The following is a 22,294-nucleotide window of genomic DNA, read 5'->3' as shown; positions in this document are numbered from 1 at the left end:
TAGCCATCAGTTGTTGGGACAGTTGAGTTGTTCTCACATAGTGATTATTATGAATAATGGTGCTAACAACATTGTGTACAAGTTTTTGTGTGGATGTATGTTTTATCGAAGAGTAGAGTTGTTTGGTTCACATGGTAACTCTGTGTAACTTTTTGAGAAACCTGAAGACTGTTTCCCTGAGTGGTTGTACCATGTGCATAGCATTCCTACCAACAATTTAGGAAGGTTATAATTTCTCTAAATCCTTGCCAATACTTTTTTCTGTGTTTGTGTGTTTTTAATATATCCCCTATTGGTACGAGGTCGTAACTTGTTTTTATTATGGTAAAATACACATAAAATTTAACCGTTTATAAGTACCTTAAATACATTCACCACTACTACTATCCATCTCTGTAACTTTCATCTTAGGAAACTTGAAACTATAATCCATTAAACAGTAACTCCCCATTCTTCCCTCCCCTGTCCCAGGCAATCACCATTCTGCTTTTGGTCTCTTTCGTTTTGATTACGCTGAGTATCTCATATAAGTGGAATCATACAGTTTTTGTCTTTTTGTCATTGGCTTATTTCACTTAGCGTAATATCATGTCCTCAGGGTTCTTACATGTTGTAAGCATATGTCAGAATTTCCTTCCTTTTTAAGGCAGAATAACATTCCACTTTGTTTAGATATACCACATTTTGTTTATCCATTCATCAGTTGATGGACACATGGGTTGCTTTTATATCTTAACAATTGTGAATGACGTTGCTATGAACATAGGTGTACAGATATCTGTGAGATATTGTTTGCATTTCTTTGCAGTACCTACCCAGAAGTTCAATGCCAGATCATGTGATAATGCTGTTTTCTATTTTTTTAAGAACTACCTTTCTGTTCTCCATAGCCACTGTATCAATTTACATTCCCATCAGCAGTACACAAGGGTTCCAGTTTTTCTCACATCCTTATCAGCACCTGTTATTTTCTTTTTCTTTTTTCTTTTTCTAATTCCTTTTTTTTTTTTTTTTTCCTTTTTTTGGATAGTAGCTATCTTAATGGGTATGAGATGGTATCTCATTGTAGTTTTGGTTTGCACTTTCCTGGTACCTAATGATGTTGAGCATCTTTGCTTGTGGTTATTTGTATATCTGGAGAAATGTTTATTCAAGTCCTTTGCCCATTTTTGAATCAGGTTTTTCTTGTTGCTGTTGATCAGTTTTAGGAGTTCTCTATATATTCTCAATATGAATCCATTATTAGATACTTCACTTCTGAATATTTTCTCTCATTCCATGAGTTGCCTTTTTATTATATTGTCTTGACAGTTTATAATTTTCCATGAAGTCCAATTTGTGAGTCTTTTCTTTTGCTGCTTTGCTTTTGGTGTCTTATCTGAGAAATCATTGCCAATTTAATGTAATGAAGCTTTTTGCCCTGTGTTTTCTTATAGGAGTTTTAGGTCTTACATTTAGATCTTTTTGAGTCAATCTTGTATATAGTGTTAGGTAAGGGTTCAACTTCATTATTTTGCACAGATGTCCAGCTTTCCCAGCACCATTTATTGAAGATTATCCTTTCCCCATTGAATGGTCTTAGCACCCTGGTTGAAAATCAGGAAGTATGTTTTCTCTAGCTTGAACTTTTTCAAGATACTTTTGGTTATTAGGGGTCTTTTGAATTATGGAATGGGTTTTTTACTTCTGCAAAAAACATCATTGGGATTTTGAATCTGAATACATCGACTTTGTAGATCACTTTGAGTAGTATTGTTATCTTAATACTGTCTTTCAATTCATGAATGAACATGGGATGTTTCCATTTATGTCTTTAATTTTGTATAGCAGTGTTCTAGAGTTTTCATTGGTAGAAGTCTTTCATTGTTAATTCATAAGTATTTTATTCTTGATGTTATTGAAATTGAATTTTTTCACTAATTTTCTTTTCAGATTGTTCATTGTTGGCATAGAAATACAACTGCTATTTGTATATTGACTTTGTATCCTGCTTACTTAGCCAAATTCATTTATCGGGTCTGATTGCTTGTGTATGTGTGTAATCTAAGGTTTTCTACATATAAAATCATATTATGTACAAATAGGAATCATTTTACTTCTTTCTAATTTGGATGCCTTTCCTTTTTCTTGTCTGACTGCTCTGACTAAAACTTCAAGTACAGTTGACCCTTGAACAACACAGGTTTGAACTGCGTGGATTCACTTATGTGGATTTTTTTTTTTCAAGAGATAAAGTACAGCATATAAATGTATTTTCCTTATGATTTTTAAAATACTTTCTTTGGCTTTATTGTAAGAATACATGGTAAAAACATGTAACATATTAAAGTATGTTTCGATCAGCTGATTATGTTCAGGGTAAGGTTCCAGTCCATGGTAGGCTGTAGTAGTTAAGTTTTTTAGTGTCAAAAGTTGTATGCAAATTTGCAACTGTGTGGGGATCAGTGCCCCTAACCCCCCTGCATTGTTCAAGGGCCAGCTGTATTATATTGACTAGAAGTGCAAAAGTAGGCCTTGTCCTCCTGATCTTTCAGGAAAAACTTCAGCCTTTCACCATTATGTTTGCTGTGGACTTTTCCATATATGGCTTTTACGTTATATGTTGTATATTAACAGAATGTTATTAAGTGTGTATTAACACATATTTTGTATATTGATATTTTTAAAAATATTCTTAAAGATTAATTTAGAGCACGTGTGCACATGTGCTTGTCGGGGGATGGGCAGAGGGAGAGAATCTTCAGGAAGACTCCCCACTGAGCACAGAGCCCAGTGTGGCCCAGTCCCTAAGATCGTGAGATCAGTTGCTCAATGGACTAAGCCACCCAGGTGCCCCTTAAAATATTTTTTATATATATTTCTCAGTTGGACCAAGGTATTGGTACATGCCTTAGGAAGGTCTCAAAGTACAGTATTCCTCAAGTCTTTGCATGTTTAAACGTGTTTTTCTATACTCATACTTGACATACTTGCTGCTGAATTTGTTTTTTAGTATTCTGTTGAGGATTTTTGCATCAGCGTTCGTAGGTGAAAACTGGTCAGTAGGTTTACTTGTAGTGTTTTTCTCTGGCCATTTACATTTAAAGTGCTTCCTGATAAGAAAGATCTTATTTCTAACATTTTGTTATTTATTTTTTACATGCCTAGTAGCTTTTCTGTCCCTAATTACTGTCTTTTGTGTTGGGAAAAAAAAAAAATTTTTTTTTTTTTTTTTGGTAGTGAAATGTTTAAATGTCTTTCTCATTTCCTTTTGGTATATATTATATTGCTGTTTTCTTTGTGGTTACCATGGGAGTTACATTTATCATTCTAATATTATAGTACTCTTATTTCAATTTATACTAGCTTATCTTCAGTAGCACATAAAAAAATCTCCTTACAACTCTATTCCTACCCCTTTTGTCACAAAATTAGATTTTTATACATTGTGTGTGCAAAGACATAAACTAAGAATTCTTTTAGTTGTATTAGTCTCCTAAAGTATGTAGAAAACTAAATTTGGAATTATAAGTCAAAGTTAACATAATGCTAGCTTTTATATACTAATAATTTTTGTTTGGACATTTAGGGTCCTTTGTCTTTCCATATGAATTTTGCATCGGGTTCTCCATTACAATATTCTTTTTAAGTGGCATAATTTTGTTTTATTAATTCAACAGATACTTTTGTAGAACAGTGTGGAACTGGTGCTGTTTTATATGTTGATTATACAGAGTTAAATGAAGTTGATGAGCTGGTAGGGGCAATTATGAGTATCCTATTGCTTTTAAGAATGATAGTGTGAGGGACACCTGGGTGGCTCAGTGGGTTAAGCCATTGCCTTTGGCTCAGGTCATGATCCCAGGGTCCTGGGAGCCTGCTTCTCTCTCCATCTCTGCCTGCTTGTGTGCTCTCTCTCTCTCTTTCTCTCTGACAAATAAATAAATAAATAAAATCTTAAAGAGAAAACAAGAATGATGTGACAGAATGATAAAGCATACTCACTAAGGACTAAATTATTTTGCGAGGTTTTCCTTTGTTCTGTTTTTTCAAGCAACATATTTAAAATAGGTTTAAAGTAGAAGCAGCTCCAATATTTGCAATGAGTTGGTTTGGAGTTCTTACATAAGAACTCATTTTCTGACTTGGGGCAAATTGTTTGACAATTTACTCTCATTCACTTTTCTTATAAATGAAATATAAAAAACGTTCTAGTTACAGAGTTTATTAATTACATTTATGTCAAATTCGATCTTTACCAATTGAAAATAAACATAATAACAGCTCTGAATACTGTGAGAAGTTTTTTGGTAGCCAAATGACATGAAGTTGAAAACATTTTATGTCTAATCTCTAAAATGTAAATGTAAGTTGTCTACTCATTCCTCATTTGGTATGTTTCTTTTTAAACTGCTTAATGTCTCTTACAAGTTATGTCTTCAGAATTTTTTAAATGAAGTACTCTGTTTTCAAAGCACCATTTCCAAACATTTTTGAATATGCTTTTAGATTCGTGTCCTATAGTTTCTAAACTTTTTTTTTTTTTGGTCAGGATCAAGTACTTAAGAGTAGAGTCTTTGGAGCCAAACTGCCATGGTCTGGTTTCCTCTTTCCTGGATTTCCGTTCTTATCACTAGGAGTTATTTAAACCACCCCCATGTCTATTAAATCAGCTATAAAATGGAAGTAATAATAGTATCTACGTTATATGGTTTAAATGAGTTAATGTGTAAAGCATTATAGGAACACAGAAATTGAAGAGTACATGTTTGTTTTTACCTCTGTGTTAGCACTCACCAACGACAGAGCTGATGCAGATGAAATAGTACTGGGAACAGTACATACTGTTGCAGCCTATAGAATTTTTTTTTTTTAATGGTTTTATCCTCTGCCTTTGTAATCAATCCTCTCCTTAACCCATATTTCTTGCAACCGCAGATCTGATTTCTATCTACACATTTTTGGGAGTTTGTTTTCCATAATGCCAAATTGTAGAAACATGCAGTAAAAGGTGGTTCTTTATGTATGGCTGACTTCACTTAGCATAAGACTTGAGAGTCATCCATGTTTTTGCATGTTTTAGTAGTTTGTTGCTTTTTATTGCTAAGTAGTATGGGTGTACTATATGGATATACTGTTGCTTACTTTTCCCAATTTTTGGCATTTTTATGATGTAGTAGTTATAAGTATTTGCATACAGTTCTGCATATGAGCATATATTAGTATTCCTTTTGGACTGATGCCTAGGTGTGTGGGGGGTTGCTGGTTTGTAATATAAGTACCTGTTTAATTTTATAAGCAGCTGCCAAAACCGTTTTCCAGAGTGGCCATGTTATTTTTCATTCCTTCCACCAAAGTGTGAGGCATTGCATTTACTCTGCTTTTACCAGCATGTGATATGTTCAGATTTTTTAAATTTCAGCCATTCGAGTAGGTATGTAGTGGTATCTCATGGTTTTAATTTGCTTCTCTCCAGTGAGTAACATTGAGCATCTTTTCATGTGCTTATTTTGCATTCTGATTTTTCTTTGAAATGTCTCTTCAGACCTTTTGCCTGTGTTTTGCTTGGGTTGTTTTCTTATTATTGAGTTATAAGAGTTCTTTATATTTGGAAACAAGTTTTCTATCAGATGTATGTTTTGTAAACATTTGTTCCCAGTCTGTAGCTTGTCCTTTTATTTTTTTAACAATATTTTTCTAAGAACAGAAATTTTCTTGCCTCATTATACTGGTTGGAACCTCTAACAGTGTTCAGTAGAAGCAGTGAGAATTTTTTTATCCTTTCCTTCCTGATTTTAAAGGGAAAGCATTCAAACTTTCACCATTAAGTATGATGTTAGTTGTTTTTTATAGATGTCCTTTACCATAGCTTAAGGAAGTTTTCTTATATTTTCAATTTGAGAATACTTATCATGAATGGGTGTTAGATTTTGTCAATAGCTTTTTTGTATCTGTTGAGATGATCATATGGTTTTGTCCCTAATTATATTCAATATTTCTCTTCTTTGATACTGTTGACATTTGGGGACAGGCAGTTATTTCTTATGTTGCCGAGTGTTTAGTGTATCCCTTACATCCACACACTAGATGCCAGGAGTACTTTCTCCTTAGTCCACAGTTGGGAACCACTGCGTTGTTGTTGGGTTTTTTTTGTTTGTTTTTTGTTTTTTGTTTTTTGTTTTTTTCAGATGTTAAAACAACCTTGAATTCATGGAATCGATTCCACTTGTTCATGATACACAATCCTTTTTTTTTTTTTATTGCTAGTTTTGTGTTGTTCATATTTTGTTAAGAATTTTTTTTCATCTATTTCCATGAGGGATTATTAACATGTAGTTTTCTTTTCTTGTGATGTCTTTGTCTGGCTTTGGTTTTTTGTTTTTTTAAGATTTTATTTATTTACTTGAGAGAAAGCTTGCCCAAGAGCACAAGCAATGGGGAGGGGCAGAAGGAGAGGGAGAAATGGAGTTCAGCCCTGGGAGCTTGATCCCAGGATCCTGGGATCATGACCTGAGGCCAAGGCAGATGCTTAACTGACTGAGCTATGGAGGCTCCCCTGTCTGGCTTTGATCTCAGGGTTATACGGGGCTCTTAAAATAGTTAGGGAAGTGTTTCCTTCTTCTTTGTTTTCTGAAAGTATCTTTATAGGATTGGTATTGTGTCTTCCATAACTGTTGATAATTTTCACCCAGTGAAACCATCTGAACCTGGGAAGATTTTTAATTACGAATTCATTTTTTATTTACATAATTCTGTTCTGATTTTTTCTTTATGAATAATTTGGTAAAATATTTCTTTTTTGAAAGTTTTCATTTCATGTATATGACCTGATTCATTGGCATAAATTTTTCATCATACTCCTTTATAATTCTTTGAATTTCTGTACAGTCTATAGTGATGTTACCTCTCTTATTCCTAGTATTGGTCATTTGTATCTTTTTTCTTGGTCAGTCTAGTTAAAAGTTTATTCACCTTCTGGTTTTGTTTCTTTTTCTCTGTATTTGCTTTCTATTTCATTGAATTCTTGACTTTTATTATTCTATTTTGTATTTGGTTTGCTCCTTTATAGCTTCTTGGTGTTAAAGTCAAGTTGTTTTAGCTGTTTGTTTTTCTAATATGAAATTTAAATTACGCTTTTCATCATTGCTTTAGCTATACTCCATATATTTCGGTATGTTGTGTTCTCATTGTCATGTAGTTAAAATATCTTTCTAATTCTTGATTCTTTGACCCATGGGTTCTTTAGAAGCATGTTTTTAGTTTCCTAATATTTGGGAATTTCCCAGACATTTTTTCCTCCTGATTTCTAGTTCCATTGTTGAAGAATTCTAATTCAGGAGTTTTAATATTAACATGTCAAAGACTGAGTTAAAAAAAAAAAAACAAACCCTATCCAAACCTATCATTGCTTGGCCTTCCTCTTCCCCACTAATGGGTTGTAGTGCTGCAAGGTAGAAAACTAGGAGTTCTCAACTTTTTTCTCTACTACTCTCTAATTCTAGTAGTTCATCAAAACATGTTCGTTTGGCTTTGAACATAGCTTCTCCTCTTTGTCTGCACTCCTACCACTGTAAATTTGGACTTCAACACTCAGTCATATATACCATCCTCCCATCTTGTATTTCTGTTACCAACAGGTAATACAACAGGTTATAAATACAACAGGTTATAAGGACCTTATGCCACTCAGTGTCTATACTTACCATGTGGTCTCAGTCATACTGTGCTTTGACTTTAGTTCTTGCTTTTGTGTCTTACCTCTCCAGTTGGGTCATGACTTGAGTTACAATTTGTGCATCCAGCATAGCCTTGCAGAGTTTTGTCTATTAGTAAATACAGCAGAATATGTTTGATTCCTTTTCTCATTCTCTCTCAGTCTACACAGTTAGTTTTAGGGTTTGAGGTAATTTTAGGATATGGACTATACTTAGTATATTTTATAAGTATTTTTTGGTAATAGATTGTAGCAGGACTGGGCCCAGTCAGTCACAGTAGATTACATAAGGAGAGTTTTAGGAAAAGAAGTATTAACTATGATAGAAGAGTAATACAGAAGGAAATGCTATATGATATACTAGGGCTGAGGGAAGGTAGTCAAGGAAGGACAAACTTAGTATTCAGGTTTCATTAGAGAGAGTGTGGTTCCACCCACCAGGCCCAGAGAAGTTTGATGGTTAGCACAGCCTAGAGCTGCTTTGGAGCTGTATGACAGGTGATTGGCTACCCTCTGGAGTGAGGCATTCAGGAGTGGGGAGTTGGTAACCTATAGCATCGTGTGCAGTGGAAGTTTGGGTACCAGCAGGGGCAAGAAGCTTTTAGACTGTGTTGTATAGGGCTTTTGGTTACCATGTCAAGAGGACTGCAGAAAAGTTATTACTAGACCAAGGCTGCAGAGTCATAGGAGGATCGTGTTCTGCTACATGGCCAGGGTCAGCACTATAAGATGTTCTCATACCCATACCACCAACACCAGCGTACACTTGAAATGGTTGGAGAGCCTCTGCTACAGTGTTCCTTCAGCACCCTCTACCAAGAAACCTTAACATCATACTCACTTTGAAGGAGAAATACTTAGAAAGTATTCTGTTGTTTATCATAGAATATATATTGAAGCGTGCATTTGGAGCTAAGACGCAATAAAATAACTGACACACAAATATAAAGCACTGAATGGTCATTTGCAAGTTTTCCCTGCCAACATTTGTCTTCTCTACCTTCAGTTCACTGAATAGCCTTTTTTTCTCAGTCGCTAGGTAGAATCATTTTTTTTTTCTTCTTTATTGATCTACCTGCCCTAGCCTTCTTGCCCCTGTTTTTGGGATTCCATTTTATTTCTGGAGCATCTCATCCTCTGAGAACACTATTTCTTCTAGTCTCCTCACTTAGAATTAGGCTTTTTTGGGACACCTGGGTGGCTCAGGTCATGATCCCAGGGTCCTGGGATCATCAAGCCCTGCGTCCTCAGGCTCCTGGCTCCCTCTGCCTACCACCTCCCCGCCATGTTCGTTTTCTCTCTCCCTCAAATAAATAAAATCTTTAAAAAAAATAAAAGAATTAGGCCTTTCTGAACATTCTTTTCATTCCCATTTCCCTGGTAGCTGTTTTCCTTTCTAAAAATCATCTTTGGTCTCTCTAATTTGACTCTTGGTCTCTGATTTTGGTATTAGCACTTGGTTCCATCTCACTTCTCCACTCTCTAGAGATTGGCTATTATAGGAATAATTTCTAATCATCCCTGGAAATTTTTTTCACTTTTAAAATGTCAGTATTTTAATATACTACCTTCCCTATTCACATTTTAGCATAGATCAAACTAGTTTCAGTGGGGGAAAGGGGATGTGTTTTGTCACACATATACTACGATGTTGAATTCAAAGCAATCTTTCATTACTCTAATAGAAGTCAGCCTGATAATATATCTTTAAGCGCTGTAAACTAGGAATGTTTTCTCTTTCCTTCCTCTCCCCCTCCTTTCATTCCTGTCGGGTGTGTGTTTGCTTTACAGTTCCCCCAAAGATTACATGTCACCTGTAGTTTGCTTTAATGTACTAGCAGAGTCCTTTTAAACGTAAATTCCTTGAAATCAGGTGTATATATATATATATTTTAAATAAAGATGACATTTTTGCTCTTGGCATAAGTAAGTATTTAGAACTTGTGCTTTTGAAACTTAAAATTCAGTTTTCTAAACCAAACCATTATTTTCAGAGGAGCATATAAACTTATCTGGGAATTATTTCTTAGGTTAGTTTTTTTTAGACAGTAGAGATTTGTCATTTTTTTGAACCTTTCATTAATTGCAGGTTCCTTTTCTGATTCAGAGTCTTTGAGAATTTTACTGACATACTCTAGAAATTATTGTAGGACTATCAATTTCTTGAGGATATAGATTATTATTTATTGCTTATTGTTCTTGGTTATGGTGTATGAAAATTCCTGATGATAGGTTTTCAAAAATGGATGCTCATAATTAGAATTGTATATAAGATATATATATTCAAATGATGAAAACTTACAGATTAAGGTGTTATGCCTAAGAAAACCAGTCACATATAAAAATGTAGATTTGCTGAATAAATTTATTTAGTTAAAATCTCAATTTGTTGATATTAATCATTTTAAAATAGAAAGTAAAGCAAATAGAAAAATATTTTTTTTTCTTTTAAGATGATTCTTTTTCCTGAAAACTGCATAAGAGCAACAGAAAAATCAGGGCTATTTATAAAATGTCTGACTCTTGCCCAGTGTTCTAAATACATATATTAAGTGGATCTGAATATCTGAATAACCATTGTACTTTCTTTAAATATATAACTTTAGCTTTTTGTAGTACAAGTGTACTAAATATTTAACTTTGTTTATTTAGCAGGAACATTTATAAACATTTGCCTGTTTGTGTTTTAGGTAAAATCTGTAAAAACTGGGTCAGTTTTTTGGACAATGTGCTGCTGCTTATCGTATTTCTATATGGTAAGAATTCATATTTGAAACTATATGAGGTCTAGCAAGTATTTGGCAATTAGACCAATTCCTCTTCGTCATCATTTTCTTCTCATCTAGACTAGTTCTCCACTTCCTTTCTCCTGAAATCTTTAGGGTGCTTAATGCATTCCTATTTATTACTGCCATCCTCTTCCCTACCTCTATCCTTGGGGTGTGTATGGACTTTGTTTCAGTGGGAGAGCTAATATTCAACCCCTCAAATATAATATTTGCAGCAAGAAAAACAAAAATTTTCCTTTTCAGATGTTTAACTTTTTCTAAATAATGGTCCTATCCTCTAGGAACTACCTATATACTTTTTACAATAGATTACTTAAGATTAGGAATCAAAATTACCTCTTCATTCTCCTGCCTTTCCTCCCCACAGCACAGCCTATATAGTAGTTTTATGCTGAAAATTAGTGATAATTTTAGGTAAGCTTTTTTCCCGTTTTTAAACAAATATCATGGAATATATGCATCCAAATTATCCATGCCCCTTTTAAAATGGTTAAAGCCTAAGACATATTCTGTGCTGTTGCACCCATTTTCTTTGAAGCTTACATTTAAATTTTGAAGGTAATTTGAAGTCCTTCAGTTAGGACCTGTGCTCAATCATAGTAACATTGTTTTTGGTGCGAAATAGCATGGGACTGAAGCACTAAACTGGTATTCCTATATGCATTGTACACTGAAGGTGGGTAGTTCATTACAAGTGGTCCTGAAACGTTTTAGACAAGGGTAGCATTGTTACAATATATATGTTAACATCTCTTCTCCTAATGTGACTTGGTAAAACAGTTCCTCTAAGCTTTTAATTATTAGTGCACACCTAAAATTTTTATCTTGACAAGACCTTACTGCCTATTGAATATACTCAGAAAAGTAATACTCTGGGTTGAGAATAAACCTTATCTTTAGAATCTTTATTAATTTAGACCAGGACAGGGATGGCTGGCTGACTCAGTTGGTAGAGCATGTGACTCTTGATCTCAGGGTCATGGAGTTCAAGCCTCACTTTCCGCATATAGCTTACTTTAAAAAAAAAAAATTAAACCAGAACATACTCAGTTATTCTGATTAAATAGAATATTCTGATTTTATGATATATGCTAAATATTAAAATGGAATCTTGATTTGTAATCCATTAGTAGGAAGTAATTTCTACTCAAGGTAGCACTTTTATTTTGAATATCTCAAAACATCCAGATTATCTGAGTGTTCCTCGTAATTCACTTGTTGGCTGGTGCTAACATTGATTGTTCTTATTCTCAGTCAAGCTTCTTGCAATGTAATTATCAAAAATGGGGGAAGTAAGATCCTTTTTTTTCTTTTAAAAATTTATGATCTATATCCAAAGAATCCTTACCCTCATGAAAAAGACTTTACTACCGATTGACAAATTATAATGTTCTTAGTGTTCTTCTTTAATTTGACCATTTCTCCAGTGAACATAGAATACCATGTTGGATTTATGGGATTGTGTTATTTTAATAATCAATAAAAATAAGTAGAAATAGTTTTTTTGTAAGTTATATAAATATTTTAAGCATATCTCAAAATTGTTAAGAATCGTATTTATGTCTGTTCATTATATGTTTAGATTGTCATGACAATAAAACTTACCTAATTTTTTAAAGCAAACATCTTAAATTATTTAACTTTGCATTTCTTAACTCGTAGGTCTCTGCTTGGGGTGGCTATGTGTTTATTATCAACCTTATTCCACTGCATGTATTTGTGTTGTTACTGATGCAGAGATATAGCAAGAGAGTGTACATAGGTAAGTGATTTGACTTTTGAAATTTTGGTTTCTAAGAGATGTTTCATATACATTCTTTTCATTGAACAGCCATTTCTGTTTGGCCATATTACTCATAAGAAGGTGAATTTTTTTTTTTTTTTTTTTTTTTTTTTTGCTTTTTTTGTATTGATAAGGTGGGTCGGCATTTTTACCCAGGTGCATTGCTACCAACTTTTCCTTGAGTTTTTCTTTTATTTTTGTAGAAATTAGTCTACACATACTAATTTTAATATTAGTTAGCTCAGCCTTTTTTTGGGGGGTGGGAATGGGCATTCTATAATGAAATCATTTACATATACATATTATTCAAATTTGGCTTAGTCACTATGAGATTAAATATCCTCAAAATAAACAGTGTTATAAATTTTTGAAAGCCCTCTCTGTATAATATATGGCAGTATTAGTCCGTTTGGGATGCTAAAACAAAATATTACAGGCTAGGTAACATATAAACAACAGAAATTTCTCACAGTTTTGGAGACTGGAAAGTCCCAAGATTAAGGTACCAGAATGGTCACATTCTGGTGAGGGTTCCTTTCCTGGTTCATACCTGGTACCTTTTTGCTTTGTCCTTACATGGTAGAAAGGCTGAGCTAGTTCTCTGGACCACTTTTAAAAGGGTACTATTCCATGGAGCCCACAGTACCTTTATTACCTTCCAAAAGCTACCTCATAATACCATCATCTCGGGCATTAGTTTTAAACTTAAGAATTTGGTGGGGGGACACACTGATTCAGACAGTAGCATAGACTGAACCTTTTTTCTATGAACTTTATTTTCTCTCTGGGGTTTAAAACATGTCTTCTGAATAAGATGCTTAATAGATGTTGTCTCATATCTTAGAGCTCATATTCTATGACAGACAGAACTTTTATATGTAGAATTAATCAGAAAAGTTGTGGTCCGAACGCAATGTCCTAGTAAAATAATACAATTCCATTATGGTAATGCTGTTGGTAAGCAGTAACACAAAGATATAAACTTATTTACTTAATTAAAGAAAAAAAATAGTAGTTTGGCATGATTAAAAACTTAATCATAGAGTTACCATATAAAAGTTTTAAACAGGAGCATTGTCCCAACTTCCCTTGAGTGTTAGCTCTAGGAACTAACTAAGGGTGAGAAATAAGAAACGATCTTGTATGTGATGGATAGGATTTCTCTGGTAACTTTACGAGAGTAAGTACACTATTAATACTGCTTTAGTTGGCTCTTGAAAATATTTCTTCTTTTCAGGGGGATAAAAAATACAGTAGTTTGGGGATACTATGTATGTGTGTGAAGTTAGAATAGTGAACGCCTCATATAACTTGATGATATTCAGACTCTGTACCTCACCTTCCTTGTTCCTTAATCGCTTATTCCATTCATATAACTAAGAGTATATTAGGTAAGTTTTATGCTCTTTCATAGTTTGCTTCTAAATGGATGGAAAGTGATGGTATAGAACAATCAATTCTTTCTTTATCCTGAATGTATCAAGATTTAAGTTCAATTTAACCTAATGATCCTGAAAAATATGAAAGCATCATAAAATATATGTACAAGTTGTCCTCTCATTTTACCATATAACATTCTTTGTATTCTCTCTCCTTGTGAGCAGAAACATTTGGATAAAGAAATAATGATTGACAAATGGCAAACTCATAACCATACATTTGATTGGGTTCTCAGTATCAAATTAAATGAAGTAAAAAAAAATCATTTGAAATAATTATGAAAAATGTTTTTCCCTTTCAGTAAATTTTTTCCATATGTCTTTAGAATATGTTGGTAAGCCAGGGAAAACTCAAGTTTGTTCACATGTGGAAAGGGGAGCACATGGAAGATAATATGGTTGTATAGGGTAGGTGTGGCACAGGAATGGAGTGAACTGGGTAGGTAAGGGAAAAGAAAAGCCCCTACTACTTGAAATTTGGGTGGGGAAGAATTGTTGTATAAAGTTAAATTTATTTTGTTAAGAAATATTTTGGACTTGGTATATGTAGCTATATTGGAATGTGAATTATACAAAATTATGTTACAAGTAGGATTCTGATGTTTTAACAAGAAAAAAGAACACCCACATCTTATTTTGCATTTATAGAAAGACTGGTTTGCAGGTATCACATAACGCTAATAAGATGTAAAATTATTTAAACTTTGTAAAAATTTATTACACTTTTTATCAAAGAAATTACTAAAGATATGGAGACATATTTAGGGGTGTTCACTATGATGGAAGTTATAATCGTGAAAATAGTTTAAATGCCCACTAGAGAAATTTTAATTTCTCTAGTGGACATTTAAATTACACTTAAATTATAGTGTTGCCATATATGAAATATTATGATATCATTAAAATTGGTATTTGATGATATAAGAAAATGTTAATAAAAAGACAGACAGCAAGGACTACTACTGATATTTTTTTCTTCATACTTTTCTCTGCTTTCCAGATTTTCTCTAATGAACATGTACTAAAGTCATAATAAATGAGACTTGCTCTTTCATTTATAGAAATGTGAATTTTATCTCTGATGATTTATAAGGGTCTTATTAGACTAATAATTTAAGGAGAAGGAAGAAATTAATTTCTTAGTATTGATAAATGATTTTTAAATGTCACTGAGGAGTTTGTTTTATTGTTTGTTTTAGTGAAGTCATTTGAGTAAGGAGAGTAACAATCACATTTTTTGTAACAGAATTACTTTTTATATCCACATTGTATTTTTATGGTAATATTAACTGGTGGAATCATCCTATAACGAGTTAAGTATTATAGACATACTACATACTTTAGTTCTGTACAAATTATTCTAGGATTGTAGAGTTTGTGAGTGAAGAAAGGTAATCCTGCTATTGAGTTCATTAAAATTAAAACCAGAAGGGCGCCTGGCTGGCTCATTCCATGGAGCATGTAACTCTAGACCTCAGGGTCGTGAATCAAGCCCCACATTAGGCATAGAGCTTACTTTAAAAAAACAAAACAAAACAAAAATTTTTTTAAAGACTTTATTTATTTGACAGAGCACAAGCAGAGGGAGCAGCAGGCAGAGGGACAAGAAGCAGGCTCCGCACTGAGCAGGGAGCCTGATGGCGGGACTTGATCCCAGGACCCCAAGACCATGACCCAAGCCAAAGGCAGATGCTTAACCGACTGAGCCACCCAGGTGCCCCCCCCCCCCGCAATTTTTTTGATTAAAAAGTAAAACCAGGGATGCCTGGTGGCTCAATTGGTTGGGTCATGATCCCTGGTCCTGGGATCGAGTCCCACATCAGGCTCCTTGCTTGACAGGGGGTCTGCTTCTCCCTCTGCCTCCCATTCCCCCTGGTTGTGCTCTCTCTCTCTGCAAATAAATAAAATCTTTAAAAAATAAAATAAAAAGTAAAACCAAAAATAGTAAAACCATAAATTTTAGTCATCGTATTATACTTGGCATATATAAACAAAGCATACGCCAAATAACAGAAGAACTTAAAAGAAATATTGCATGTAAAAATTCTAGGATACAAAAGCTGGAAGCACTAGAATTTAGTTTGTCTAATTTTACCCTAGGAAATTTAAGCAAATTGGTTCACTAGAGAATTAAATGTTTAATAGATACTAAGTTTTGTGCTAGCCATTAAGATGCACAGATGATCAAAGATGGTCCTTTTCTAGGGAGCTTATATTATACAACATAATTTCATTATTACAGTGTAATTCTAGCATATGAACAAAATGGAAATGAGAAGGAGTTTTAACTTTTGAGTTTCAGGAAAGTCTTGCCTTGTTAGGCTTTCCAATTGACTATGTCCTTCTGAAAGTTTTGGAGGTAAATCTTGATCTTGAGAGGAGGAAATAATATTGGAAACAGACTTACAGAGAGTTTGTGATGATGTAACTATAAATGAGAGGTGCCGTATCAGGGTAAGACTATGAACTGCAAAGCCAAATTAACAGGATTCAATTCCTGGTCTAGTCACTTATTAGTGGTGCAACTTTGGGCAGATTACTTAATTTCTTTATGCTCTAATGTCCTCACGTAAACAAATGGAGATAATGATTCCCACCTTGCAGAATTTTAAGATTAAATGAAAAGTGCTATTTAAGTGTTTGCCTCAGGACGCCTGGGTGGCTCAGTTGGTTAAGCAGCTGCCTTCGGCTCAGGTCATGATCCCAGTGTCCTGGGATCGAGTCCCACATCGGGCTCCTTGCTCAGCAGGGACCCTGCTTCTCCCTCTGCCTCTGCCTGCCATTCTGTCTGCCTGTGCTCGCTCTCTCTCCCTCTCTCTCTCTGACAGATAAATAAATAAAATCTAAAAAAAATCTTTAAGTGTTTGCCTCTGCTGTTGATATTTAAATTTATGAAGGAATAACTAGACAGGAAGAAAGAGTTCCAGAGGCTGAGAGGTGATGATAAAGACTGAGGGTATCTAAAGATTTTTTTTTTTTTTTAATGAAAATACACTTTCACTATATCTATTTTTGATTATGAGAAAAATAGAGAAATAACACTGGTATGTTACTTAAAATAACAAATAGCAACTAAAACACATTAATAGAGTGGTATGCTTATTTTTATTTATAATTTTAAAATTTAAGATAATATTGTATGTAACTGAGAAAGTCAAATATTACTACAAAGCTTATAAGCAAAATCACATTTTTTTCCCATGTTTTCCTTAATGGCTCACTCCCTAAATTCTTAAGTTAAGACAACCACTTTCAGTTCTTTCAGTTGTTTCTTTGGGTTTTTACCACTAATAAGCTTCTAAGGATTCTGGTCATCAGTTCCAACATGTGGGGATGGTTTTCCTACACCATCAAACAGTTCTCTGATACTAGCTGAGTATCATAACACTCAACTCAATTCTGATACTGTCTATCCTTAGGTAGTGTCAGATGTCACAGGTTAAGGGTTTAGTCCCACAAGACTAGCCACTCTGCTTTATATGCCAGTCACAATTCCAGGTTGTTACTTGTGCTTTTGACCATATGGCTGTAAATCATAGGTTCCCATGATCCCCTCCTTGGTTTGATTAATTTACTAGAGTAATTATAAGATTGCAGATTTATTATAAAAGGATATAATTCAGGAACAGCCAGATGGAAGAGATGCATTGGGCCAGGTATGGGGAATGCCAGGCACTCCACTTTCCCCAGATCTCCACTTATTCAACCTGAAGTTTTTGGAACCCTGTCCTTTTGAAGTTTTATGGAGGCTTCATTATGTAGTCATGATTGATTAAACCATTGGCCATTTGAATTTAATCTTTAACCTTTCACCCATACCTGGATGTCAAGGGGTTGGGATTGAAATTCTGATCCACTAATGATGTGGTTGGTTCTCTTTGACAATCAGCCTTTATCCTTAGGTGAGATGCGAAAGTCACCCAGTAACATAATAAAAAACACCTTAATCATTCTCATCACTTAGGAAATTCCAGGTGTTTGGGGGCTCTGTGCCAGGAACATTGGATCAAGACCAAATATGTATTTCTTATAAAACATAGTAGCACAACTTGAAACTCCTATTTCTTGATTTTTATTTTCCAATTTTAGATGCTATCTGTTGATCATCTATTATTTCTACCCAGATTTAGCTGCCGTCCATTAATTTCTACTTAGACACAAATATACTTTCCTATCTCTGCTCCTGAATGCATTCTTGTCAAAAATAAAATCTGATGTCTGCTATAGGAAAGACTACCAATTTTATTTTTTTAAGTCTGTAGAATTCTTTGTTTTGTTAATGTCCCTTGAAAAACTCTGACAGGCTTTAATTTTGTTGGCTTGAGATCAGAAATGCCTCCCATTTGTTCATATGAAGTTTAATAGGTGAAGAATTTATGACATTGACTCTTTGTTATTTGTACTAATACTTATCTTTATTAACATTTCCCATTCTAAAGCCCTGGGTTGTCTGCTGGAAAGAGGAATTAGGAGTATTGCGAATTAACAAAAACTACAGGGCAATAGTATACTGAGGTAGATGCATAGGGGTAATTGATGAAATAGAAGAGAAGTGACATTCCTCGTCTTGCACATAACTTCTATTGTCTTGAAGGGTAATTTTCCCAAGAAATTAGAGTTAACCTTCATTTTACAGTTAAATAAATGAAAACCCAGAAAAGAAAAAAATTACACCTAAACAAAGAATAGTTTTTCTAAAATGCCATCTCTAAATCAGCTGAGAATTCGAAAAACAACATAAGAATTATATTTCTTATACAGAAATGTTTTTTTTTTTAATTGCCAATAACATTTTATGGGCTAGAAATGCTAAATATCAAAGTGGTGTCCTTGCCTTTTGTGCTGATACACAATTATAGGTAATAGAATGTCTTTAAAAACCTACTCTAAATAGTTACTTATTACAAAATGACTCCTAAAAGGGATTCAGTATATAAATAAACTAAAATCATTTTGATAATTTAGATCTGAGATATTGAAATAATAAAAGGTTATACATTTTTATATTTATGGCTGGTAAATATTTACCACATGAAAGATTACATTTATAGCCTATAAATAGATTTTTATAAGGTGTGAATATGTCTATATATTACTAAAGCATGATTTTCCCATGCTATCTAGAATGTTCAATTTATCAGTGATGTTTTATCTTGCATTAATTGGTTTGCCTCTCTTCTTTATTATACCTTCAAGAGAACATAAGCCAAGAGCAGACAGACAAATAGGAACTATCATAATTGCCCCTTCCCCCTAAATTTTTATGTGAAGTTTTCATTTTAAAGTTAGAAATTGCAATATTAGTTCCATAAAGTGAGTTTTCCAGATGACTGTCCTGTAGTAGGCATTGAAACTAATTATTGGAGGAAAGAAAGGGGAAAATTCTCCTTAGACTAGTATATAATAAGGATTCCTTTTACAACTTTCTCAGTGGGTACTTTAAAGTTTATTTGGGGGGGAAATTTTATACCTACATGTGCACTTGAAGATGCTTCTGCCATCTATATTGTTAATATGACTCATTATTTAGTTTTCAAAGGATTAGTCTTTTACTGTCTTCTTGTTTTAAGACCTAGGATATATAGAACAAGAGTCTTACCTATGATTTAGCAGTAATCATTAGCTTAATCCAAAAGGTTTCTTCAGTGAATAGAAACAATTAATGTTCATGTTCTACAAACTGTACGGAAGCAGTAAATCATTTCATACTCTTATCTAGAAGAATAGATATTAGATTTCCTTTAAGGATCTGTTCTTACTGAATTTTGTTTCATAGTCCAGAAAATTTTTGTTTGTGTAGTATAAATTAACAGAGTCTTAGTCATATTAGTTATATAAATTTAGAAACCTAGTTAGTGATAGTTAACTGACATTAAGAAAGAGCTACATTAAGAAGAACTTAAATTGCTTAGTTTTTTAGTAATAACATTGAATCTGCATGGTTTAAATTCTTTATTTTACTTAGTTTATGAGTGAATTAAGGTTACTGATATTTGTCTATTACTGCTTCTTTGCATATTAAGTTTAATACCTAATCTTAGCTTTAAAGGAGTTAATTATTTATCTAGGAACATCATCTGATACTTTTACGTTATGTAAAAATTACTTATATTTCATCAGTTCTTCATATAGTCTTTAATCACTTTATATTTTAATGTACTTAGGTAACTTATTAACCATTGGCAGAAATTAAATGAGTAATGTTTTCACATGACAGAAATAAAACTCAAACTCAGATGTATGTTTGTTTATTTTCTCCTGTACTATCCTTGGTGTTATTTTAGGTATCCGTATGAAATATATATGCTATTCTTAAAAGTTATATTGGGTGTCTCTCTGTCAAGTGTTTGGAACAAGTCATTGCTGCTTTTTGCAAATCGATCTTATAAAATATCTGTTTCAAAGGTTCATTCTCAGGGCGCCTGAGTGGCTCAGTTGGTTAAGCATCTGCCTTCAGTTCAGGTCATTATTGCAGGGTCCTGGGATCAAGCATCATGTCAGGCTCCATGCTCAGTGGGGAGCCTGCTCTTCCCTCTCCCTCTCTCTCTGGGCTCGGCTGATGCTCTCGCTCACTTTCTCAATCTCTAATGTCTATCTCTATCTCAAATAAATAAAATCTTAAAAAAAAGAAAAACAACCACAAAGATCCATTCTCTACATAGTTAATGATGAGCAGCATCTTTGGAAAAGAGAAATTATTTTCCTTATTATATATGTCTGTTAATCATTAAGAATTCATATTTTTATGGGTTTTTTTTTTCAGTTCTAAACTTTAATTCATATCTTGTAAGTTTCTTACCATTCTTCATCCTGCTTATTTACCCAGGATTCACAGTAATCAAGTAATAAAATATCTTTATTAAAAGGCTTCAATAGTTTTATAGTCCTTCAATCATATTTGTTAATAAAGCAAAATTGGTTGGATTCTCAAATATTTCCCCATGGTGTTTCTTTTGGTTAATACTGTTTTGGTTGAGAGAGAAGCAGAATGGCAAAGGAATATTTTGTTAGACCTTTCCATTAAATATCAAACAGGAGATGAGGGAACTCAGAAATGCTAAGGTGATTTAATGGTGGATCATAGTTAGTGGAAATGCAATATTCACGAAACCTTTTCCAACTTTAAATAAAAGGAAGTACAACAGTATTTTATAAGTCTAAACAGTACCATCGACTTAAGTCTTTGCTTTGTCAGGGATAAGGTACTTAAAGGTTAGTTTGGTGAACGATGAGGGCTTCTTGAAAACTTAAAATTTTAATGGAGCTTGAATCAGAAGTTTCAGTACCTTTATTTTATAGAACAACTCATCTGTGTGCCTTAAGTAAAGGGCCGTAGTTTTCTATATAATTTTGTCCTTATCCCATACATACCCTTAGATAAAGAATAAATAAAGTATTTTAACAGTAAAAGACATTTAGGCTCTGTTTAAAAGATTAGCATTTGACCCAAGTCAGAGAGATTTTCTTTGGCTAGAAATAACCAAACAGATTAGTATACCTTGTAGATACCTAATGACAGTTTTTTCTGGAATTCTTCGAGCATATTGGGAATATCATATGCAGTAGTGAATGCCAGGAACTGTGCTTCCACAGGATGGCAGTGTGGTAACGTTTTCATGATGTAATAAATGATTTACAACATTATTGGCATCGTGCATTTTCTTAGAGTTCTCTACTTTGATGGTACGCTTTGTTCTTCTGGTTCAAAGGGTAAGAGAAGTAGGTTAGCATGGATGGATAGAAAGTTGTGATAGGGCGCCTGGGTGGCTCAGTGGGTTAAGCCTCTGCCTTTGGCTCAGGTCATGATCTCAGGGTCCTGGGATCGAGGCCCGAATCGGGCTCTCTGCTCAGCGGGGAGCCTGCTTTCTCCTCTCTCTCTCTGCCTGCCTCTCTGCCTACTTATGATCTCTCTCTCTCTGTTTCAAATAAATAAATAAAATCTTTAAAAAAAAAAAAAGAAAGTTGTGATAGATATGGATAGTAAGTTATTTGAACAAGTTTCCTTAGAAAGTTCATGGGAAGAATTAGTGGGGAATGATTGCTATCTGTGGGTTTGTGTTGTTGTGGTCTTCTAAGAACATTAGAGGATGGTAGAGATGGTGTCCACTGTCTTTTCAGTGCTGATGGCAAGAAGAGATCTCTCCCTCCTTGAAGTTTTTATAGAGCCACGGTTTTTTCATTGATGTGCTTCATTGTATTGTAGTTATGTACATCTCTGATTTTCCCAATTACATACCTCTTAGAGGATAGAGTTGATCTTAATATAGAATGCCTTGACCATAATGACATAAAGTTTATATTTGAATGAATTAATTAGGTAATTTTTAAACACAGTGTTAGATGCTATTGTACAAAGCATCTATTCTACAAAGCAACAAAATATGTTTTCACTTTAGTGAAAATTTTATTTATTTTTAAGAATTGAGAGTCACTTCACTATTTCTTTCTACCAAAGTATATCTAGTTCTTCTTTTCTATGTCTTAAAACATGGCTTTGTAAATGGAACTTAAAATGAGGTACAGAAATGTGTATTTAATTTTACACAGTCAAGGAGAAGGACAATATTAAACAATTTGAGTTTGTGATATT

At 33.7% G+C, this 22,294-nt stretch overlaps 1 protein-coding gene across 1 annotated transcript in view; it reads left to right on the top strand.

The window, feature by feature from the left end:
- The window catches only part of LOC111159066 (STT3B, catalytic subunit of the oligosaccharyltransferase complex), a 97,023-nt gene that overhangs the window by 52,103 nt on the left and 22,626 nt on the right, over window positions 1-22,294 (top strand). The window contains exons 4-5 of the mRNA XM_022521445.1: window positions 10,384-10,449; window positions 12,145-12,244. Coding sequence (XP_022377153.1) covers window positions 10,384-10,449; window positions 12,145-12,244 — 166 coding nt within the window. The remainder of the gene's footprint in view (window positions 1-10,383; window positions 10,450-12,144; window positions 12,245-22,294) is intronic.

This window comes from Enhydra lutris, unplaced genomic scaffold (assembly GCF_002288905.1).
Source record: "Enhydra lutris kenyoni isolate GAN:26980312 unplaced genomic scaffold, ASM228890v2 scaffoldscaffold66, whole genome shotgun sequence".
In the NCBI taxonomy this organism is placed as follows: domain Eukaryota; kingdom Metazoa; phylum Chordata; class Mammalia; order Carnivora; family Mustelidae; genus Enhydra; species Enhydra lutris.
This window is presented reverse-complemented; position numbering and strand designations above follow the sequence as displayed.